At 47.7% G+C, this 24,313-nt stretch overlaps 3 protein-coding genes across 3 annotated transcripts; all 3 read right to left on the reverse strand.

Moving 5' to 3' along the window:
• Positions 1-10,025: 10,025 nt before the first annotated feature.
• LOC123146186 (uncharacterized protein ycf23) lies at positions 10,026-13,041 on the reverse strand. Its single transcript, XM_044565789.1, has 9 exons — positions 12,792-13,041; positions 12,535-12,600; positions 11,684-11,758; positions 11,516-11,578; positions 11,359-11,418; positions 11,151-11,240; positions 10,947-11,054; positions 10,659-10,781; positions 10,026-10,436 (listed from the first exon to the last, which is right to left on the reverse strand). Exons 1-9 carry the CDS (start codon positions 12,972-12,974, stop codon positions 10,305-10,307), a joined length of 900 nt encoding a protein of 299 aa, XP_044421724.1. The 5' UTR covers positions 12,975-13,041; the 3' UTR covers positions 10,026-10,304.
• Positions 13,042-13,284: 243 nt separating this feature from the next.
• LOC123146185 (probable 3-hydroxyisobutyrate dehydrogenase-like 2, mitochondrial) lies at positions 13,285-14,425 on the reverse strand. The gene has a single exon (XM_044565782.1). The coding sequence runs from the start codon at positions 14,405-14,407 to the stop codon at positions 13,445-13,447; it is 963 nt and encodes a 320-aa protein (XP_044421717.1). The 5' UTR covers positions 14,408-14,425; the 3' UTR covers positions 13,285-13,444.
• A 143-nt stretch (positions 14,426-14,568) lies between these two features.
• Positions 14,569-15,319, reverse strand: LOC123146192 (uncharacterized). The gene has a single exon (XM_044565798.1). The coding sequence runs from the start codon at positions 15,173-15,175 to the stop codon at positions 14,741-14,743; it is 435 nt and encodes a 144-aa protein (XP_044421733.1). The 5' UTR covers positions 15,176-15,319; the 3' UTR covers positions 14,569-14,740.
• Between the last annotated feature and the right edge of the window lie 8,994 nt (positions 15,320-24,313).

The raw sequence follows: 24,313 nt of genomic DNA on the forward strand, positions 1-24,313 counted from the left end.
CGTGGATGATACTCCCACTTCTATCTCAGAAGCGTATGCCTCTCCAGAAGTTGACTACTGGAAGGATGCGGTCCGTAGCGAGATGGATTCCATCATGGCTAACGGGACATGGGAGATCACTGAGCGTCCCTATGGTTGCAAACCATTGGGATGTAAGTGGGTGTTCAAGAAAAAGCTTAGGCCTGATGGTACGATTGAAAAGTACAAGGCCAGGCTTGTGGCCAAGGGCCTATGACCAGAAAGAAGAGGAAGATTTCTTCGATACTTATTCACCTGTGGCTAGACTGACCACCATTCGAGTATTACTCTCGTTGGCGGCCTCACATGGTCTACTCGTCCATCAAATGGATGTTAAGACGACTTTTCTGAATGGAGAGCTAAATGAGGAAATCTACATGCAACAGCCAGATGGCTTTGTGATAGATGGTCAGGAAAGGAAGGTGTGTAAGTTGTTGAAATCTTTATATGGCCTGAAGCAAGCACCTAAGCAATGGCATGATAAGTTCAATACAACTCTGACATCTGTTGGTTTCGTTGTTAATGAGGCTGACAAATGTGTATACTATCGCCATGGTGGGGGCGAAGGAGTTATACTGTGCTTGTATGTTGATGACATACTGATATTCAGAACAAACCTCAAAGTCATTGAGGAGGTCAAATCGTTTCTGTCTCAGAACTTTGAGATGAAGGACCTTGGTGTGGCTGATGTTATCTTGAACATCAAGCTACTGAGAGATAATGAGGGTGGGATCACACTTCTGCAATCCCATTATGTTGAGAAGGTGTTGAGTCGTTTTGGATATTCGGACTGCACACCATCTCAAACACCATATGATCCTAGCGTGTTGATTCGAAAGTTCAAAGGCATGGCTAAAGATCAATTGATATACTCTCAAATCATTGGTTCACTAATGTACCTAGCGAGCGCAACGAGGCCTGACATCGCGTTTGCTGTGAGCAAACTGAGCTGGTTTGTTTCCAAACCGGGTGATGTACATTGGCATGCTGTTGAAAGAGTTATGCGCTATCTGAAAGGTACTATGAACTATGGACTTCAATAAACCGGAGACCCGTCGGTACTTGAAGGGTATAGTAATGCGAATTGGATCTCTGATGCTGATGAGATGAAGGCCACAACTGTGTATATGTTTACTCTTGGAGGTGGCGCTGTTTCCTGGAAGTCTTGCAAGCAAACGATCCTAACGAGATCGACAATGGAAGCAGAATTAACAACATTAGACACTTCTGGTGTTGAAGCAGGATGGCTTCGAGATCTTTGGATGGACTTGCCACTGGTTGATAAACCGGTTCCGGCTATCCTTATGAACGGTGCCAATCAGACTGTCATCACCAAGGTGAAGAGTTCAAAGGACAACATGAAGTCCAACAAACACATAAGAATGAGATTAAAAGCTGTCAGAAAATTAAGAAACTCCCGAGTGATAGCGCTGGACTATGTCCATACGGCTAAGAATCTGGCAGATCCCTTTACGAAAGGGCTATCACGTGTAGTGATAGATAGTGCATCGAGGGAGATGGGTATGAGACCCACATGAGTTGCCATGGTGGTAACCCAACCTATGTGATCGGAGATCCCATGAAGTAGGACCTGGGAAACAAGCCAGTGGTGAACTGAGGAGAGTAACTTTACTAACCCACTCCGTTGGAGATGCAATACTCTTGGAAACTGTATGGAAGGATGACTACTGTCTTAATGTGTTCCAAGGCGTATATGTATAAGCAAGATGCTATCCTACAAAGCGATCTTTGGAGAAACACACCTATGTGAGCCCGACTACTAGTAACAGTCTATGAGATTGGGGTGATCTCTAGTAAGCTCATGAATAGGCTAGGAGTGTGACTTATATGCTCCACCCGAGGGGTCAGCCTTCGGCAGCCCAGTACTAGTAAGACATGTGGTGAAACTTCTTTACGCCAAACTGACAATTCAAGGCATAGTCCATTGTTCAGTTGTGAAGGAGTGTAGCTACTTGCTCTAGGTGAAGCTCAACCTTAATAGGTCTTCACTGAAACACTAGTATATCAAAACAGCGTTTGGACCAAAGGACAAAGTGGGCCCCTGAGATCTGGTGGGGGATTGTTGAAATGTGAGATGGGCCTAGAGCCCATATGACAATTTCAGATTTGATCTCTAAGGGCCCATGTAGGTGGCATGACAAGGTGGTGGGAAGTTTAGTCCCACCATGCTAGTGAAAGGAAAGTTGGAGTGGTTTATAAGGGTGGCTCTTCTACATGCTATTGGAGCTTGAGAAGAGAAGAGGCCCTCGCGCACTCCTCCTCCTCCGCTCGCCTCGCCACGCCACGCCACGCCTCGTCACGACGCGCCGTGGGTTGCGGGATTGAGCCGAGCCAAGCTCGCTCCTATGCGCTTCTTTTTGCCGGTCAGGAACGGAGAGTCTTTGACAGGTAGGGCCACGATCTGAGACGTCGGATCGTGGGCTACCGACTTGGACGTGGGTTCAGCCCACGTCTCTCCACGCGCGGCCGCACATATATATGTGGGGCGCTGCCAACCCTAGCCGCTGCGAAAAACAGAACGCATCTCCGCCTCCAAGCCCACGTCGTTCCTCTGCTGCTGCCGCCGCCGGCGACTCCATCCCGTTCACCGCGTACACGGTCGACGGGAGAGCAGGTCTCTGAAACCATGCCCTTCTGGTTCCTGTACGGGGTGAGGGGCTAATACGTTTTTGGGCAGCGATTACGCGACTGCTCGCTTCCGATCGTCTACTTCCTCTACGTCCGCGCCGCCTTCATCATCACCATGTCCACCAACCCCGACCGTGCCGCCGCCGAGAAAGTTGAAGCCGACAAGAAGGCCGCCGAGGACGCCGCTGCTGCCACCAAAGCCGCGGCCTCTGCATGGCCTACTGGAGGGTATAACTCGTTTATCCAGCTCCTGATTAATTTCATATTAGCAGTACTAGCAGTATGTGTAGATTTGTCTACTATTGGCTTAGTACGTGCATGTTTAGATCAAAGTCAGTACGTCATCAACTTAGTCAATGCCATGCTAGTGATTTACTCGTGGATTAATTTAATCGAGAAATTTCCTATTTACTCAACAGCTTATCCTAATGAAAGCACATGTGCAAAATGCAACATCTCCTACGTACATTCCTTGATGACTATTGCACTACACTACATTAGGACAAATGGGGCTGAAAGGTGTGACTATTTCAATATGTAGTGGAGAGAGTTTGCAAAAGAATCAATGGGTGGAAAGAAAAGGTTGTATTGAAGTGGAAAAGAGGTGCTTCTCAATGTGGTGGCACAAGCTATCCCTTCATATGTGATGTTGGTCTTCAAAATCCCTATAATATATGTAAGGGAATTACTGATTTGATGTCACATCGTTGTTGGGGTGACAAGGAAAATCAAAAGAGAATGCATTGCTTTGCTTGGATGAAGATGTGTGTACCAAAGAAGAAGGGTGCAATGAAATTTAGAGATATACACTACTTCAATCTTGCGATGTTAGGAAAACAAAGCATGTAGGTTGATTTCATATCCTGACTCACTTTGTACCAGAGCGTTAAAAGCAAGCTATTATCGAATGAGGATCTTTTGCAACTCAACTGAAGGGCTCATCCTTCACTTGGCAAAGTACCATGGTGGGAGTTCAGACTTTCAAAAAGCGGTGCATATGTAGAGTAGAAGATGCGTGGCTTAAAAACTAAAATTGTGGATACCTATCGGGTTTTTTTTTTGAAAACGAGGATTTCCAATGGCCTCTGCATCAGATGATCCGCATAGCCATAATTAGAAACCCAACAGTGCTACAAGATGTGTGACAACTCGTAAAGAACAATCGATCATTAACATCACTCATGTTAATGATTTGATCAACCCATAATCTAGTAAACGGGTTGAGGAGTTGATTCAAGATGTTTTTTGGCCAATTGCGGAAGACCACACATTGAATCTCCAATCAATGAGAATTCTGAAGATTTTGTGGCAAGGCAATACACAAAGTCTCTCTTGATCAGCATATTATACCGAGTGGGAGCATCAACATGGGTGGAAGCTGAGTCGAACATCTGGTCATGGAGCATTAAACATCAACCTCAAATGTAGAAGCAAATTTGGTTCAAACATCGACAAGAACCGCATTGGCCATTGCCGCTCTAGCAGCAAACTATGAAAAAATAGCTTATACTGACAAATCAACAGAAAATTTAGTCTTAGTTTGTCTATGTTGATGTGACTATATGTTGGATCCTTTCGATCTACGCTTATCTTCATCGTCGGCGGTTGTAGTTCTGATGCATTGGTCCTATGAGGCCCTAGCATGACAACTTCTCAACTGTCTACTTCAACAAGTTTTCCCGGCTTCAATGAGGAAGGGGCGATGATGGCGGTGCGCCTTTGGCTCGTTTCATTGATTGTAGTCGTCGCTAGGTAGTCTATGGCTCTAAATGCAATTTTATTTATTTCTTATTTTCATTGTATTACCATGGTTGATGATGAATAGATCAGAAGTTTCACAAAAAAAATCAACAGTGAAGCACCATGGTTGGATGCCACCACCTGCTTACACAGTGAAGGTCTCGTTGATGCATCCTTTGATGCGGATACCATGTAGGGGGCGTGGGAATGATAACCAAAGACTTGAGAGGCAATTTCACTGGCGCGTCGAGTAAATATCTTGATCGGGTATACGATGTTGATATCTTGAAATAGGCTTTCGCCCCACTACATCGACATAGCAACCACACACTACAACATTCTGATTAACGCTGGGGCTAACAGCACAATCACGCCCAAAAGAAAATACAAGAGAAAATAATAGAAAAAATGCCAACAACGCCGGATCAACGAAAGCTACAGCACCCCGCGACCGTTGCGCCCACCGAAGATAACCACCACGCTCCAAAGTCACCGAGTTGCCGTGTACCAAGCACCACCTTCAAGAAGAAATGCGACGATGACGACGCTGCTGCCCGGACGAATCCTAGGATTTCTCCCGGTACACGAAGGGTAGAGGGGGGAGAGGGTCACCCGACGCCCTTCAAGAAGGATGGCGGCGCCCGCAGGCGTCACTGCGTTGGTGCCGGCAAGACCCGACATGGATTTCTCCCGACCCCTCGCGCCCGCCACCCAGGACCAACCTTCGGCTCCACCACACCCGCCGCCCACCAACATGCGCCAGCACAATCACAAGGACACTGCTGTAGTTTCACAACGGCCAACGAAGCGAGGCCGGCCGGATCCAAATGGGACACCCGTAGACAAGGACGACCGGCAGCACCGTAGCCACGAGGGAGGGAACAACCTCCACCGTCTTAGGCGGTAGCAGACCGGGCATAGCAGTAGAGGCACACCAGACCAAATGTCCGCCCGGGCCCAGTACAGGCCCGTGAAGCTCCGCCGCCATGCTGCAGCAGTCACGGCACAGCAGCCGCCGTCCATGTGGCGAGGAGCTCGCCAGAACCACCAGAGAACAACCCACCGCGGCCCCCCAGGAGGCATGTCCTGAACCAGATCGGGCTCGTAGGGCCTAGATCTGGGCCAGTCGGGCGCCGCCGGCCGCCACTAGCCATGGGCCGTCACCGTCGCCAAGGGGCAAGGCCTTAGCACCACCGCCATCCAGATCCGCGCCGGAACACTGCCGACCGAAGGGCTCCGCCGCCAGGACCGCTCGCCCGAGCCGGGGTCCAACGACGGGGGAAGAAGGGGGGCCGCCACCGCCGGACTGCGGGGCGCCGCGCGGGCAACGCCCGGCCGCGCCCGCCGGCGGCAGCGGCGAGGGGGAAGGGAGGTGGCAACTCGCGGGGAGGGGGAGGAGTGGGGAACCTCCCGGGTCGCCTCGCTCGGGGAGGGTGACGCGGGGGGCACTCTATCACAATATGTGCAACTTCTACGATGTTGATATAGTAGAAACTTGTGCTTTTTTGCACGGAATTTATTTAGCCATTATGCTGGCATGCAACTGAGTTTGCTTCTAGGCAGATTGCATGGAGGTGATTGAAACTATGAACAATGGAGGAAGAACATATATCGGCAACTGTAATATTTGATGAATGTGCAAACTTGGCTAACGACCATGTGAAGGCAACATTTGTTTTTTGTTCTAGAGGCAAATAAGATACTCTCTCCGGTCCAAATAATTGCCGCAGGCTCGCAGCTCTAGGACAACTTGATCGGTTGGATCGCGAAGATGTTCGACTACATCAACCGCGTTACTTAACGCTTCCGCTTTCGGTCTACGAGGGTACATGGACACACTCTCCCTCTCATTGCTATGCATCTCCTAGATAGATCTTGCGTGATCGTAGGAATTTTTTTGAAATTACCGTGTTTCCCAACATGATGGATTAAGTATCATGTTGGAGGCGAGGGAGTAGTTTGCTATGTGAGAGCGGGGACATTTGTGTCCGTCCTGGTAGTTTTCCTTTTTTTTCTTTGCTTTAACCTATGTATATATGTTTTGTTTCCCCATTATTAATGAAAAAGCAGATCATGTGCTAATTCATCATAGGAAAATTTATGGAGTGGAAGGGAGTACGGTCTCCTTCCTAGCCCTAATCTTGTTGTACTCTTGGACTGTAGACTAGTATGAAATGAAGTGGCTACGATGTTTTCACATGTCATGATAGTACAAAGTTGAGAAAGAAAAAAGCAATGAAAGGATTTATTATGTACGATATTTGTTATCACTTTAGCTCAATGCTCTCACTCACGGATGGTTCTCATCTTCATATGTTGTTGCTTACAATTATATCGACATATCAATTAGGAAAACAATACTTTCCCATGGTGTGGAACGAGCCCTCTAGCAATGAAGAAATAGCTCTCACAAACTGTGAGACTAGTGTGTTCCATCATGCCTCCCACACGGTGGCTCGTGAGAGAAACCCTAAACTAAACTCCATCTTTGTTGTGTTAAGAAGTATTTAATGTTCAACTCATCGAAACAATAATGAACATCAGATTTAAGAAAATGGAAATGAACAAAAACAATAAAGGCCGATTGTACTTCAATCAATGAAGCAATAAAGCCGTATAGTAGTTCCAAGAAAGGATTGAATGGGCATTTGGTATTTATTACTTAAGCTAGACCTATAGGGGGCGGGGACTTTGACCCTTGAGATTCATAAAACAGAGGATTTGAAAGAAGAAGAAATAGGGTCGTAATGCTGTGACCTCTTGAATCCTATAGGATTGGAAAACTACATGAGCTTACATCACAAATTCAATGATTTAAAAGTACAGGGATGGAAGGTTGCATGCAATATTTTTCGAACGACTTTTGCCAATGTTAGAGAATGATTTAGTGGAGCAGGTATCAACATAGGGAAATTCTGGTGTGTTACCGGAAGGGTGGAACAACAATGGTAAGGATGATTCCAAAGGTACAATCGCCACAAAAGATCTTGCGATTATGACTGAGTTTATGCAATGTCATCTATAAGATTATACCTAAAATGTTGGTGTCAAGAATCAAAATGTTATTGCCAAAGATTATTAGTCCAACACAACGTGCATTTGTGTCGGGATGCTAATCACACACAATGCAAGACCGGAATATGAAAGCTTTCACACAATTAAAAACTAAATAGATCGAAAGAATGAGCTATGTGCCATCATCTTGGATATGCATAAAGCTGATGACCACACAAATGGTTTCTTTTTTTAGAGAAAATCATGCCGAGACTAGGTTTTGTGCCTTAATGGGTCAAGATGATAATCTCATGTGTTACCACAGTTGAGTACCAACTCAAGTTTAATTCGCAAGAAAGGCAGACCATCAAATCTAGTAGGGAACTATGACAAGAGACCCCTAATCTCCCTACCGTTTTTATTCTTTTTGCTGAAGGTTTAGCAAGTCCATTCACTCATGCTGGAGATGCAAGAAAACACTAGCTATTGTGCCAAGGTATGCCGGGAGGCCCTCAAATTTCGAATTTACTATATGCAGATGATTCGCTATCCTAATGAAAGCACATGTGCAAAATGCAACATCTCTATGCACATTCCTTGATGACTATTGCACTACATTAGGTCAAATGGGGCTGAAAGGTGTGACTATTTCAATATGTAGTGGAGAGAGTTTGCAAAAGAATCAATGGGTGGAAAGAAAAGGTTGTATTTAAGTGGAAAAGAGGTGCTTCTCAATGTGGTGGCACAAGCTATCCCTTCATATGTGATGTTGGTCTTCAAAATCCCTATAATATATGTAAGGGAATTACTGGTTTGATGTCACATCGTTGTTGGGGTGACAAGGAAAATCAAAAGAGAATGCATTGCTTTGCTTGGATGAAGACGTGTGTACCAAAGAAGAAGGGTGCAATGAAATTTAGAGATATACACTACTTCAATCTTGCGATGTTAGGAAAATGAAGCATGTAGGTTGATTTCATATCCTGACTCACTTTGTACCAGAGCGTTAAAAGCAAGCTATTATCCGAATGAGGATCTTTTGCAACTCAACTGAAGGGCTCATCCTTCACTTGGCAAAGTACCATTACCATGGTGGGAGTTCAGACTTTCAAAAAGCGGTGCATATGTAGAGTAGAAGATGCATGGCTTAAAAACTAAAATTGTGGATACTTATCGGGTTTTTTTTAAAGGAGGATTTCCAATGGCCTCTGCATCAGATGATCCACATAGACATAATTAGAAACCCAACGGTGGTACAAGATGTGTGACAACTCGTAAAGAACAATCGATCATTAACATCACTCATGTTAATGATTTGAGCAACGGAAATCCAACTCGGTACCCAGACTCATATGCTCCCGCTCAGAAAAACAAATCAACATAAATACTAAAAAAATTCAAAAAAAAAATCAATTTTTTGGGTGGTAGATAATTTGATGCGTGAGGTCCGCTATAAATTTCAACTCATTTGGACATTTTGGCAGCTCTCGGCAAAAAAGACAAATCGAGTCAGAACAGTGCGTAAACAGTAAACATTTCTATAGACCCCGATTTTGTCTTTTTTGCCGAGAGCTGCTCAGATGTCTAAATGAGTTGAAATTTGGTGCAAACCTCACGCATCAAATTATCTACCATCCAAAAAAAAATTGGAATTTTTTGAATTTTTTTTAGCATTTGTTTTGATTTTTTTTAGAGGGGGTGCTGATGAGCCTGGGAGCAGAAACTCCGCGTCCATTCTAGTAAACGGGTTGAGGAATTGATTCAAGATCCTTTTTGGCCAATTGCGGCAGACCACACATTGAAACTCAAATCAATGAGAATTCTGAAGATTTTGTGGCAAGGCAATACACAAAGTCTCTCTTGATCAACATATTATACCGAGTGGGAGCATTAACATGGGTGGAAGCTGAGTCGAACATCTGGTCATGGAGCATTAAATATCACCCTCAAATGTAGAAGCAAATTTGGTTCAAACATCGACAAGAACCGCATTGGCCATTGCCGCTCTAGCAGCAAAATATGAAAAAAAAAGAATTATGCTAACAAATCAACAGAAAATTTAGTCTTAGTTTGTCTATGTTGATGTGTCTATATGTTGGATCCTTCTGATCTACGCTTCTCTTCATCGTCGGCGGTTGTAGTTCTGATGCGCTGATACTATGAGGCCCTAGCATGACAACTACGCTTCTCTTCATCGTCGGCGGTTGTAGTTCTGATGTTGTGATACTATGAGGCCCTAGCAGGATAACTTCTCAACGTGTCTACTTCAACAAGTTTTCCCGGCTTCGATGAGGAAGGGGCGATGATGGCGGTGCGCCTTTGACTCGTTTCAGTGATTGTAGTCGTCGCTAGGTAGTCTATGGCTCTAAATGCAATTTTATTTATTTCTGATTTTCATTGCACTACCATGGTTGATGAATAGATCGGAAGTTTCACGAAAAAAAAAAATCAACAGTGAAGCACCATGGTTGGATGCCACCGCCTGCTGACACGGTGAAGGTCTCGTTGATGCATCCTTTGATGCGGATACCATGTAGGGGGCGTGGGAATGATAACCAAAGACTCGAGAGGCAATTTCACTGGCGTGTCGAGTAAATTTCTTGATCAGGTATACGATGTTGATATAGTAGAAACTTGTGCTTTTTTGCACTGAATTTATTTAGCCATTATGCTGGCATGCAACTGAGTTTGCTTCTAGGCAGATTGCATGGAGGTGATTGAAACTATGAACAATGGAGGAAGAACATATATCAGCAACTGTAATATTTGATGATTGTGCAAACTTGGCTAACGACCATGTGAAGCAGACAGGAGAAATGCTAAACTGCTGGAACTACATCTCCTGATATTCGTTGCTGACTTCTCGAGTTTGTCCAGAGAAAAGCCGTGGCGATCTAGTAATACTAATTGTGAACTCTTCTCAGCTCCTCGGACACATTCCTCGAAGCCGTCACCCCCAGAGCCTCCGCGATGCTCCTCACCTCGGCGATCATCGCCACGACGTCGTTGAGCTTGTTAATCGCAGAGCCAACTCCCTGCAGCCAGTGGGGAGGAGAAGATCAGTTGCTGTGAATAAAAAGACTCACATGTTCCAGAAGGCAGGAAAAAAAGTATATTTCGGCTTTCAGTATACAGCACAAAAAATCATGGCAGGTCGAATGTTCTGGATCAGTGTTGGTTTATTTTCAGCAACAGACTTCACATGGTCTCATGGCTTTCTCATCATTATGCAGAAGTTTGAGATACAGGATACATACCACACCGGCGGCTCCTGCGGTTACTGCCATTGGTGCAGTCACTGAACTTAGCCCCGACGCGCACATCACCGGTATACTGACGGCCCGTGAGATGGAGTATGCGGCTGCCAATGTTGGTGTTGCCTACAATTCGTTGAATACTAGTTAAGAATTTGTGCAACAAGAAAATAACAACACTTGATACGATGTGTTCTACTCCCTCCGTTCCATAATCTTGCCGTGGTTTTAGTACAAATTTGAACCAACGGTCTATGGAACCGAGGGAGAATTTAGCATTTTCTGAGCTACCTTTTCAATTAGGCCAAGCACCCCAGGCTTTGTCGGACTAGAACACTTCCCTCCTTCAGTCTGGATGATATCGGCACCTTCCTCTTCAAGTAGCTCTGCAAGTCTCATCTGTAATTTTGCAGAGAGGGGTTCCGTATTAGAGCACTTGTTAACTGTCATTTAAAGAAATCTTGTAACTGAATAAATGACAGAGGATGATAATACCTGATCTGGGAGGCTCAGAGTGTGAGGAACTGTTACTGACAACGTGATGTCTGGAAGCATCTTCCTTGTCTCCCTTGTCAGGTTCAGTATCTGAAATTGATCAAACGTGTATTCAAGTTCCCACATAGAAATGATGGTTCGTAGCACTAAATAGATGAACCAATAACAAAATCGATAAGTTTAAATAGCAATAAGCTAAAAAAATTACTTGCTCAGAAGAGAATTCGATGCCTGCGTCGTAAAAGGAGTCGTAGTTTCCAATCTCAATCTGCACGAGAGAAGTTTGTGAAGGCCAGTGGCTAGCATAGTAAATAAAATGCAGTTGAACCTTGTTGCACAGGTGCCATCCAAAGTTAGGGACTGACCATTTGCGCGCCAGCCTCTACCGCAGATTGGAATGCTGAAGGATCCACAGACGATACACATATCTGCAAATATGCAATTCCCATAATGCACTTAGCATACATTAACTCTACAATTGGGTACAGGAACTACAGTTGACAATTTATGATAACTCTGATTCGTTAGCTCACCGGAAGGTTAGTAAGCTCCAGCGCAAGCTTTACCAAGTCCTGGTCACATGCTATATCAACATGGGTAGCACCTCCCTGCAATCATTAAACAAGATGACAAGCTTGTGATAATGAGTCGTCCTTTAATTATTTCTGTGATATATGCAGGACAGCAACAAGATTATTAACATAATAGCCTCATGGCATATAGCTGTTGTATATGAAAAAGTGGATCATTTTTATATCCAAAGCAATATAAATCATGGCGTTGGCCTCCTGAATACATTTGGATACAAAATAGAGGCACTTGTACTGAATTCCGCTTGTTATCATAAGTTTTTTTTCAAAGGTTCGTATAAAGTTTTCCAGCAATACTTATTATAAAAGCTATTAGTTGGAAAAGAGTATCAGAGTGGGTTGATAACAACAGTTGCTTCCTGAACACTAATAAAAACAGTTGCTTCCTGGATACTGATTTCCCTGACGTTGACTAAATCTGATGAGGATACTTTGTCGCTGCAGCTAATTAACTTGCATTGACAATGACTTCTCCAAAACAGAATTCACAATTGATGTACTGCCATGTGAAGGATACTATGTGCCGGTTCTGATTCTTCTGATCAGACAAACGACGAGGCTTAGGTACTAATCAAACGCTGCCTTCTACTTGCGGACTTCTCGATTGACAAGCTCAGCAGTGACCTAAGCTGGCAATATTATCAACTCCAGAGCACATCACCAGCAAACTCAATCATCATTATGTTATTCCATCCCAGATAAAGTTCATAGGTTAACATTTCATCCCTATGCAAGAGCTAAACTGTAAAAAAAAACAGAGCATGGAAAACGAATGCACCAGACAGCATCCACACCTTATCCGCAGCCGTGACGACGGACGCAACATTGGACCTGTCGAAGTTCTGGAGCCCCGAAATGATCTGCGGGTGCAAAAGGCCAATCACTGTCGTCAGAGCCCAGCAGCAACATTCCATCATACATACCAAAGCAATGGAATTTCTATTGCTCTACGCTTCGACCCAGAGATGACTTCTACATCTATCATCAGAGCCTATCAAAGCAATGGAAATTTATTACTGCACGGAAGGTATCAAGATGGATAGAGTGAGACCTTGAGAGCCCTGTTCTCACGGAAGGGCCTGAGCACGGCGTCCTTGGCGGCGGCGGAACCCGCCGAGGCCCGGACGGCGAACACGGCTCGCGCCGCTCCCCGGCTCGTGGCTGCCGCCGGACGGCACTTGGCCGCGGCGAAGGACGGCGCCTGGAGAAGTCCTAGGGAGCCCGGCGCTGCCATTCTTGCTGCTGAAGAGATTTTTGGGAGTGAAAGAGATAAGGAGACTGAAGCAGTGCACTGCACCGGGAAAGGCTCTAGTGTAGATATATGCTATCTTCCACGGTGCAAATGCCCGACAGACACCTGGAATTGAGCAAGAGGCCCTTGGAATTTTGCAAGGTTTGCAGATTGCTCCTCGGCTGTCAGATTAGTACCACATCCCAAGCATCTGAATAGAAGATGCCATGTGCACCATCGTCTCAATTTTCGCAACGTGTGAGTTTTTTGGAGATGCAAATGTAAAACGGCAGTTTTTTTGGAGAAAACATGATAAGTAGTAACATTATTGAAACATACATCGATTAAAAGATTTCATATCCGGCTGCTTAAGAAGATGACATAGAGATCGAATTTTGTCCAGGGGAAACTAGTAATACATGACCATGAGATACATATCCGGCTGCCGCATTTTGACGAACACCTGCCCTGCCTTACTTCCGGATGCCGTTCAGGCGCTCGACGACGGTGATCAGCCCCTGCAGGCACAGCTCGCCGTCGCCGTTGGCCGACATGGCCGAGAACATCTGCCGGTACAGCGCCGAGCCAGGCAGCACGTTGGCCTCCTCCTCCTCCTCCTGGCCGTCGCCGACCTCCAGCGCCATGCCGAGGTCCTTGATGATGTACCGCACGGCGCCCCCGGACGCGAAGTCGCGGCTCACCGCGCGCTCGCCGAAGATGTCCATCACGCGCGACCCCGCGGCGCCCTTGGACACCGCGCCGAGGAACAGCCGCTCGTCGAGCCCGGCGGCGCCGGCGAAGGCCAGGGACTCGCCGAGGCCGACCACCGCGCCGGCCACCGCGATCTGGTTGGCGATCTTGCTGCTCTGCCCGCTGCCGGGCGGGCCCATATAGGTCGGCCGGCCGAGTTGCGCGAAGAGCGGGGCGAGCCAGGCCACCACGGCCTCGTCCCCGCCGGCGAGGAGCGCGAGCGTGCCGTCCCGCGCGCCGACGTCGCCGCCGGAGACGGGGCAGTCCACGGCGTGGCAGCCGGCGGCGCGCGCGGCCGCGGCGACCTCGCGCGCGAGGGACGGGGAGGAGCTGGTGCAGTCCACGAGCACGCCGCCGGGGCGGAGGCCCGCGAGCGCGCCCGACGCGGCGTCCAGGACGACGGCGCGGACGTCGCCGGGGTTGCCGACCATGGTGAAGACCACGTCGGAGGCCGCGGCCACGGAGGCCGGCGAGCCCGCGAGGCGCGCTCCGGCGGCGACCAGGGCCCCCGCCTTGGCCGGCGTGCGCGCGTAGGCCGTCACCGCGTACCCGGCGGCCAGGAGGCGCGCGGCCATGGCGCCGCCCATGACCCCGATGCCGACCCACCCCACCCGCGTGGCCCCCGGACGCACCTCCGCCGGGAAGCCGAACGGCGTCGCTGTCGCTGTCGCCTCCTCCATCGCCATGACCTCCAGCTCCTTCACTCCCAATCCCCAGCTACCCAAAGCTAGACTTTTTTGTTGCTGTGCTTGCACGAGACAGCGACAGATTTACAATAAACAACTCATCGGCTCCAAAAATGAACATACAGTACAAAATTGCATCACACCATCATCCCCATTCCCCAAACGACGCAAATCATCTTGAGCAGATTGGGAATTTCTCCATGGTTTTTCCTCATGGCGGGAAATTTACAGCAGAGTAGTCGATCGATCAAAACGAAAAAATTACTAACCAAAGAACCGAGAGCAAGTAACAAACAAACAGTAACAGAGTACATAGCTAGCGCTAGCGGCAGGCTAGATGTGGCAGCCGCAGCAGAGGAAGAAGCAGGAGAGCGCGAGGCCTAGCACGACGGCCTCCACGACGTACATGACGCGGAACGCCACCTCGTCCAGCGCCGCCGACGCCGACCCGGCGCGCAGGCTGAGGGACGGCAGCGCCGGCATCCGCTTCCACCGGAGCGACCGCGACAGCGACGACGCCAGCCTCCGGTACGACGACGGGCCCGCCACCCCGCCCCCGCCCGCGGCCTCCGCAGCGCCACCGACGCCAGCGCGGGGCTTCCACCGGCGGCTCCGTGGCAGGTACTCCCGCGGCACGAGCCGGCGCAGCCACCCGCGCCTCGCTGCCGGCCCGATCGTCGCCCCGGCCTTCGCCGCGGCCGGGGACATGGGCGCCGTCTCGGACGCCGTCGTCGTCGTCACCACCGCTGCCGTCTCCGCGATGGCCATCTTGGAAAGTAGTCGGGAGCTCGACGAGTCTTTTGGGTCGGTCTTGGGCGGGGCGGCGTGATTTATGGGGCGAGCAGGAGCAAAGGCGGGTCCTTTTCGCCCGGCCGGGCGGTTTTCATTCCCCGGCTTGACAAGGAAGACAGAGCAACGATAACACGCGCGCGCCTCGGTCGTTTTCGAGCGCTGCCCCACGCGATGCCGACGCCAACATTTTCTTCACTCTTTCTGCAGTGAGGTGCCATTTCATTTCTCTTTTCTGTTTTCAAAAGGTGAGAAGCCATATATAGTAGTATTATTAAAGAAGTCTGAGACATCCCTTCAATAAAAAAGTCTGAAACATATTTCAAAGAAAACAAAATGAGGCATATAAAATCAACACAGGTAACATTTAAAATTACAGACACGTCCAATTAGATGGGTGACTTCTCTTACTCGCCAGCCCGATGGGGCGACGTGAGCTCAGCTCGATTTTTGCACCTGGTCTGCGTAGCCGGAGCCAACATGGACGAGAAGACATCGAATGTTGCTAGGAGGCATCGACAGTGATGATTCGAAGCACGAATTATCGATCCCGGAGAAGAAAATTGAAGGTCGGGCGAGGAGACCCAACCACACCTAGATGCCGAAAGCGCCATTGAGGGGTGTTATTGAAGAGACCACCGGCGGCATATGAACTGATGTGAAAGCATCGTCGGTGGTAAGTTATTCCCATTTTTTTTCTTCCGGTGAGGTAATTTACTCGCATGACCTAAAGGACCGGGCCTCCCGACGACGCCAAAACCAGTGCTGGTGCAATGGAGGAAGGAGGCACTTATTCTGATGCACCAACATCTTCACACCCCGGGCCAACTACATGAGGACACCAACTGCTAACAACCTAGACCAGATCTCCTCACAGGCACAAAGATCCATAGTCACCCCGGCCTGTAAGCACCGAAATCGATCGCCTAAGGTGAGGGAGGGTGATGGATTCAACTACAGGACATTGTTTCTTCGAAAATGCCTCGAGACTCCTAGAGACTTCTAGGATTTCAAGTCATTTGTTACCGGGGTGGCAGGCGTACGTGTCGTGTGCAAATATGTTTGCAGTGAGCTATAATAAGAACAAATTATTACATTCATTGAGATAATAAAAATAGTAAGTAGACTAGAATTTCTTTTGCAACATAACACTAGAATCATCATAAAATAAATAGCAGAAGATTGTAGTCTCGAGAAGGGGACATGCCAAGTCAAGCAGGGGGGGAGAAATCTTCTAATTAAAGTAGAGGTAAAGCATTTCTTTTATTTTTTGCCATGAAGTAGAGGGGTGCAATCTTCTTCGAGTTAAAGTCAATTTTCACCGTATCTTCAAAATAGTGCGTTGCCTTGTGTGACATGTGAATATTTATTTCGGCGGCTGAAACAAAAGACACGAGGGGTGTCACGCAGACATGCCATGGCCTGCCCCTGACCCCGGATGCCGATCGCCATCTCTCTCCCTTTTTCCTCACGTCGTCCGTGTACGTACCTACTCGATCTTCGTGTCATTTCGCTGTCGCCACGACCGGTGAGCTCGCTAGCGTAGTCGTGCTATGGACGGAAAAAGAAGATGAAGAAACGTAGCTGTGCAGCACCTCGTCGCCCCGCTGGTTGGCAGGCAGGCACGGCCGGCGTCCATGGATCGGCACGTTGCTCCACTGAATCCTTTGCCGGTAGTAGTACAACGTAGGACGACAGCTGCGTCTTAGCGACTGTTCTTCCTTTGCACGTGTCCGTTCATTCCGCGGCTCTCTCGATGGTTCTGGTGCTATGTACTCCCTCAGTCCGAAACTACTTGTCGTGGAAATGAGAAGTAATGGATGTATGTAGAATTAATATACTTCTAGATAAATCCATTTCTCCGGCAAGTATTTGTGAACAGAGGGAGTACGAGCCTAGGTACGGTCGGGTATGTACTAACTTACATTTCTACTACTCCTTCCGTTTACAAATATAAGATGTTCTATTTTTTTTAATTGGATGTGCATACACATTTTAGTGTGTGTCTTCGCTTATTTCAATGCGCATGTGGTCAATATGGAAATATCGAAAACATCTTTTATTTGTGAAGGGGTGGAGTATATCATCTTTTTTCTTTTCTTTGCAGAAAGGAGACGGAGGGAGTATTTGCTTCTACTATATGTGTTATAATTGTTTCGAAACGTTCTGAAACCGCCTGCCGAGAAGGACATTTGTTTTTGGAGCCAGTTGCGAGAGTGGCGCTCCACACTGACATCGACACACTGTAAACTACCACTAGTATAACTTGCAATTAGCGAGCAGACGTCAAGAACCAAAACATATAGCCGCGCCAGCGTTAACGGCTACTCCCTCCGTTCCAAATTATTCGTCGTGGTTTTAATTCAAATTTATACTCCCTCCATCCGAAAATATTTGTCATCAAAATAAACAAAAAAGGATGTATCTAAAACTAAAATACATCTAGATACATCCCCTTTTATTCATTTTGATGACAAGTATTTCCGGACGAAGGAAGTACTAAAATCACGACGAGTAATTTGAAACGGAGGGAGTAGAAGCAAGTAAACCATCCACTCCACAGCTGGCTTGTATCTCTCTCCCAACCAGTGCATCTAATCTATAGATCGGATATTCCTTCGAACTGTAAATTTTTGTCCTTTGTTTGCCAGGACCGCTGCGCTAGCAAAGCAAAGCAGGACGCAGGAGCCTACCTAGGTACGGCGCATGCACGACGTATTTATTAATTGTGATCGTGATCGGCATGTTCTCTGGTCTTGCCAAGGTACGTACGTGCTAAAATAAGCATGGGCACGATGCAGCGTAAATTAGACAGTTCACAGTTGTTCCAATGCAAGGCTGACAACAGGTGGTAGTACTGTGCATATGATCGATGTGCAACAACCGGAGGAAATTGATGGGGGACAACACCACAGCTGGCTTTAACAAACTCGTCAACGGGCGAATTTGTTCTCTTATCTGCCTTTTCCCTTTTGGGTTAGCTAGGTTAGAGCATCTCCAGCCGCAGCCGATTTTGTTGAGGGCGGACCCAGACCAAACCCGGCACATTGGGGGCGTCCGGGAGCGCCGGGGGAACTTTTTTGGTGCGAAAAAGAGTGGGTCCGCCGACTCAGCGACTCACCGCCTTCGTCGTCCTTATCGCCTCGGTTCCCGCAGGAATCAATGCCAAAACTGCCACCGCCCATCCGCGGCTATAAAAGCCGTCTTCCCTCGCCAGTGAACGCACAAGCTCTCGCCACCGACGCCCTTCTCTATACCTCGCGCCGCCGACACCTCTCTCCCGTCTTCTCCCACGCCGACGTCAATGGCCGAGCGCTTCCCAGGCGACGGCGCAGCGGCGAACGTCTACGAGGCCACCTACCCGGCGCCCCCAGACATGCGGGTGTCGGGCACATGGAGGCTCAGCGCCGGCGGCGTTCCGGTGCCGCCCGCACCGACCGGAGCGGCCCGCGAACCAAAATCGCGCGCGTCCGGTCTTCGCCGCCGGAGCCACAACGGAACCAACTGTGGTACGCCCCCGACAACAACGCGTTGTGGATGGCGTACTTCGAGCGGCACCATGAGGAGAAGATCGCCGCCGCCAACGGCGTCGAGCCGCGCGGCCGCCAGAACTCCGACAGAAGACATCGATGGTGGGGCGTCCCAGGCCACACACTCGAGGCCGTCCTCAAGCACATCGAGGCTGGCAACATGCAGCGCCTGGAGTACCCGGTGCCCCCTCCCTCTCTCGTCGCCGCGGTGAATGGAGACGGCGACATCGTCGTTATCGGGCTCTGGCTCTTTGTCCTCCGGCTCGCCGGCGCTTCACCCCGTCAAGCCGGAGCCGCTGGAGGCGCCACTGGGGCACCGCACCCGCGGCGGCGCCCATGTCATCAACGCGGGCGGCCGCCCCTGTCCTTCTTCCTACCGCCTCGTCCGGCCGAAGACCGAGTCTGGTTTGCTCCCCGTGAAGAAGGAGCACCAGGCCATGGCCGCCGCCGACGAGACCGCTCTCAAGTGGGCGAAGGCGGACTACGTCCACGAGCAGATGGAGCGCCAGCGCCGAGCCTTCGAGGAGATCGCCGCTCGGTGTCGTGGACGCGAGGAGGGCGGCGTGATCGTCCTCGACAACGAAGACGAGGATGCGCCCGGGCCGTCCAACCCCCCCGCACACCAGCGACGCTGGTCAGGGGTGCAGCAGGGACGGCGGTGGCACCCAGCACGGCGACGGCGGCAACTACACCCGGTTCTACAGGCTCCTCAACATGTAGAAGGCGGGCGGGCGGCGGTGGCTAGGCGTAGTCGTTTTTAGTTTGTGCTTTTAAGTTTTTTTGTACAAATATCAACGAAATCGCCTAATGTGGACGAAATTGCGTCGTGTTTGGCCGATTTTTATGTTTCAAAAAACGGCGTCCCCATACGACCTGGATGCGGCGGCTGGGAACCCAATCGCCCCCGCGCTGAAATTATCGCCGGTTCGCCTTTAGGCGGCACTATCTCAAGCCCTGGAGGCCGAATGGCCGGAGATGCTCTTAACTCCATATAAAGTCATGTCATCCAGATTGCGCAAAGAAACCTAGTATAGAGACAGAGAGGCATGAGGGATACTACTTGAGGTGCAGGCCCTTGGATTAGGGCAGCACATATGGAAGCAAATTGGCGGCTTGTGCCCGCTAATCATGCAAATCAGGGGAGAGTGTAGTATATAACCGAATTGCTGCTTCCTGTCCGAGAACATAAAATCCCTCGTGAATAAATAATGGCCGCGATTGCAGACGGGGCCAGTGCAAAAGTGCGGCATGTATATACTCTGCGCGCTTTTCGATCAGCCTGACAGGCACGCATCTCAATGTGTAAGTAAAGGAAAAGATATGTAGTCCCAAAAATTTTACCATAGATTAGATTCATATATAAAATATATTTTGTGACTTCAATATTACAACATTCAAAACTTCTTTCAAATAAGAATTTATTGATACAATTGCTGCCACATATAACCCATATTTGTCTGGTCTAATTTAAAATGCATGGAAAATGCCCATTGGCTCTCGGTGTATGTGCACCTGATGTGGAAACTAACTAGTAATTACAAAAAAAGTTAAAAAAAATCTGAAACTTTTTTGAAAACAAATTTGACCTTCTATTGTACTCGTTAAAACTTTCGCGAAGGAAAAACTCCCGTCGACTTCAGCTCAAAAAAGATCAAGGGCAAAAGTTATGAATAGTAATTTTATATATTGTTGATTTTTTTTTCACTTGGAGTGCCGTGAAAGTTAATCCTTGGTGAAATTTTTTATATGAGTACAACAGAAGGTGAAGTTTGTTAAAATATATGTTTTTTAATTATTTTTTAATTATCAAATAAATTATATCAGGTGCCTATAGACTTGAAAGCAAAACGTGCCATTACTTAGTTTGTAGTCTTGAGAAGAAGTTTTCTAGTTAGTCCCGACGAGCGATCTTTCGATCTTCTTAATCACTAAGCTCCCTAGGGCTAAATCAGTTGAGAATCGATTAACGCCAACCAATTTCGCTAGATGCTCTTGATTTTGATCGGGTCATCGCTAGGATTGGAGAGCCGTCGTCGCTCCGGGTTTTGGTGGTCTGGTGGGAAGGGGTTGTCTGTCAGCCGACGGTCGATTGGGTTCCACAGGCCCGCCCTCCTTCCTTCAACCCTTCTCCCAGCCAGCAGCCACCACCGCCCCTCCTCTCGTCCAGGTCCTCTCCTCCCATTGCTGCTCTAGCCGCAACCTTTTTTTCAATTTCAGAAAAAGGTGAGAGGCCATTTATAGTAGCATCATTAAAGAAGTCCGAGACTTATAAAATCACCACCGGTAAAGTTGAAAATTATGGGCATGTCGAATAGAGATGGGTGACTTCTCTTACCCGCAAAACCCGAAGGCCCGACGTGAGCTTAGCTCAATTTCACACCTTTTCTGCATAGCCGGAGCCAATATAAGCACCGAGACCAATCACCGAAGGCGACAGAGGCGGATGGATTCAACTACAGGACATACCTTCTTCGAAAATGCATTGAGACCCCTAGAGACTGCTAGGATTTCAAGTCATTTGTTATTGGGATTTTTATGTTTGCAATGAGCTATAATAAGAAATAAATATTACATGCATTGAGATAATAAAAATAGCAACCCTAAAAAAAGAGATAATAAAAATAGCAGATTGCAATTTCTTTTGCAGCATAAACATCAACAATCATAAAATAAATACTAGCAGAAGATTGTACTCCCTTCGTCCCATAATGTAAGACGTTTCTTGGCACTCTTACATTATGGGACGGAGGGAGTAGTTTTGAGGAGCAATCTTCTAATTAATGCAGATGAAGATTCAATGCTCAATTTTCGTGTTGAGGAGCCAATATTTTAGCATCATTTTTAATATATCTTCAAATAGTTGGTTGCCTGGTGTGACATGTGAATGAATATTATTTTGGCAAGTGAAACAAAAGATACGAGAGCTGTGACGCAGACATGTCACGCCCGAATGCCGATTCCTACTTCCCTTTCCTCGCGTCGTCCATGTACTTACTCTGCGTGTCATTTCGCTCTCGCCTCGACTAGAGTCTGGCTGTACCAATAAGGACCAAGAAAAGAAGAAGAAACGTAAAGAAGAGGAAGAAGCATCGATCGTACTAGCTGTAGAGCACCTCACCTCGCTGGTGGCAGGCACGGCGTCCGTGGATCGGCACGTTCCCCAGTCAGTCAAGCCCCGCCATGAGTACAACCTAGGGCGACAGCTGCGTCCAGCGACTGTTCTTGGTACGTGTCCGTTCCTTCTGCGGCTCTCTCGATTGTTCCAGTGGTACTGTGAGCATTGCTAGGATAGGGTTAATCACCACTCCAACGGTCCTAAGAATATCACGTATTTTGACCGGTTATTAAAAGTGCGGCGTTTCTGCTCCCGAGCTCATCTGGACCCTCTCTGCGAAAAAAATCAAAACAAATAGTAAAAAACATTAAAAAAATTAATTTTTTAAAAAAATTCTAATTTTTGTGTGTGGTAGATAAGTTTATGCGTGAGGTGCGCTCCAAATTTCACCTTATTTTGATATCTGAGCAACTCTCAGCAAAGAAGACAAATTTAGGGTCTGTAAAAAAAATTGCTGTTCACATACCGTTCTAACCCGATTTATTTTTTTGCTGAGAGCTGCTCAGATGTTAGAGAACTGCTCTTCCTGCTCGTCGGATGCCATCAAATGTGTGGAGAAAATGGTGGAAATAGGAGATGGAGAGCAGCGGAGTGGTGAGATTCTTGCCCGGCGTCTAACCTCCTTTAAATATCCGATTGAAGGGAGGAGTTTGCCCGATGTTCTGGTCAATGCCGACCCGCTTGTGAACGGATCGACGTGTGGCCGGAGTAGGTATCTCGGCACACGCGTGGGTCAAATCGAGACATTTGAATGCGGCTAGGAGGCGTGTTTATTCGGACGTGCAGCGGCGCGTCCTCGTCCGGCGCATCGCTTCAATAACGGAGCCAGTGAGAAGCCGCCTCCGCTCTGGGCCGACTTCAATATGGAGCGGCCGCTCTACAACGACATAAATGCGGGAAGCTAGCGCAGGGGGGAACGCGCACGGGCGAGAAAGGAGGGGGTATGGGTGGGCCAGGGTGGTCAGAAACGAGCATGGGTGCTGTCTGAACGCCCACAAAGCCCTCACATTTGTCTCCGATTTACAGAGAAAGTGCGTCCAGGCCCTATGGACCGCGTGGTCCAAATGGTTGCGAACGGTTTGAGGGTCAGCGTTGGAGACGCCCTAAGCCAAAATTTATGATAACGACGATGAAGTTAACATACTAATATCTCTCACTCACACATGCACTATGTGTGATATATACTACTCCCTCTGTGACTTAACGTAAGCTTTTCTTAAGTCTAGAAAACTTATATTAAGTCAAATAGCTTTTAGTTTTTTCTGCGGGTACATAGGCTGTAGTTGATTGGAAAAGTTCTATAGTAAGTATCGGAGCGATATGTTTGATTTTTTTTAAATTGTTAGTAAGATATAAGAGATCGGCTACAGATGTCCTAAGCTAGAAGTATGATTGTTTTTGGAGCCAGTTGTGCCAGTGGTGCTCCACATATGTTACTCGTTGGCGGTACATTGACATCGACACATTGTAAACTGTCCTCCGTTTATAAATACAAGTCTTTTTAAAGATTTCAATATAGACTAGCGTTAAATCAATTAAAGCGTATAAATTTAATATTCGTCTATATATATCTATATGTAGTTCATATAAAAATTTTTAAAAAAATTTATATTTAAGAACGGAGGGAGTAGGAGTATAAATTTCAATTAAAGCGTTAACGACTAGAAGCAAGTAAACTATCCACAGCTGGTTTTGGTGCCTGTCTGCCAAGTGCCAACTAGTGCATCTCTATATCTCCCTCGAACTGTAATATTTTGCCCTTTCTTTGCCAGGACCGCCAGCAAAGCAAAGCAGGACGCAGGGAGCCTACCTAGGTACGACGCACGACGCATTATTAATTCTGATTATGGTCGCCATGTTCTCTGGTCTTGCCACTAAAATAGGCATGGGCACGATGCAGCCGTTGCTTCCTCCATTAGCAGAGTAAATTAGACAGTTCACAGTTGTTCCAATGCTAGGCTGACAGCAGGTGTAGCACCTACTGTAGTGTAGTACTACTGAACATATGATCAACAACCGGAGGAAATTTATGGGAGATTCCTGGGTTAGGTGACAACACCAATTGAGACTGAGAAGGAAAGCGAAGCTGACACGCGGGAAATTAGATTTCTTCTTCCTAGCTGTGGAAGAATATATGCCCCTGCCGGCCAGGCGAAAACATCATATATATATCGCACACTCGGTTTAGGCCAAGTTTTTATGCTCGGGTGCATGCAGCTGGAGATGGAGAGAGCTACTCCTATCTAGCATCTGTGCTTAGATGCAACGATCATAGATACGTGGGTGGATGGTCGCATTTATCTTTTCCTCTTTTTGGACAGTATAGATGTTGATCGCGCTTTATTCGCTTTAACAAACTCCTCAAAAACCGAATTTGTTCTCTTATCTGCTTTTCGGATTTTTCCCCAATGATCTGACTTTTCAGACTAGCAAAAAATTTGCAAAATTTTTTTGCGTGACCAACCATGCAAA

This window comes from Triticum aestivum, chromosome 1B, assembly GCF_018294505.1.
Source record: "Triticum aestivum cultivar Chinese Spring chromosome 1B, IWGSC CS RefSeq v2.1, whole genome shotgun sequence".
In the NCBI taxonomy this organism is placed as follows: domain Eukaryota; kingdom Viridiplantae; phylum Streptophyta; class Magnoliopsida; order Poales; family Poaceae; genus Triticum; species Triticum aestivum.

Bases quoted from the DNA above. Each gene is read 5' to 3' on its own strand.
- LOC123146186 (XM_044565789.1), bottom strand. From the start codon at position 12,974: ATGGCAGCGCCGGGCTCCCTAGGACTTCTCCAGGCGCCGTCCTTCGCC. The intron at 11,419-11,515 runs GTCAGTCCCTAA...TCTCTCGTGCAG, and splicing joins TAGAGGCTGGCGCGCAAATG to ATTGAGATTGGAAACTACGA. The intron at 11,055-11,150 runs GTATTATCATCC...GCAAAATTACAG, and splicing joins CTCTGAGCCTCCCAGATCAG to ATGAGACTTGCAGAGCTACT.
- LOC123146185 (XM_044565782.1), bottom strand. From the start codon at position 14,407: ATGGCGATGGAGGAGGCGACAGCGACAGCGACGCCGTTCGGCTTCCCG.
- LOC123146192 (XM_044565798.1), bottom strand. From the start codon at position 15,175: ATGGCCATCGCGGAGACGGCAGCGGTGGTGACGACGACGACGGCGTCC.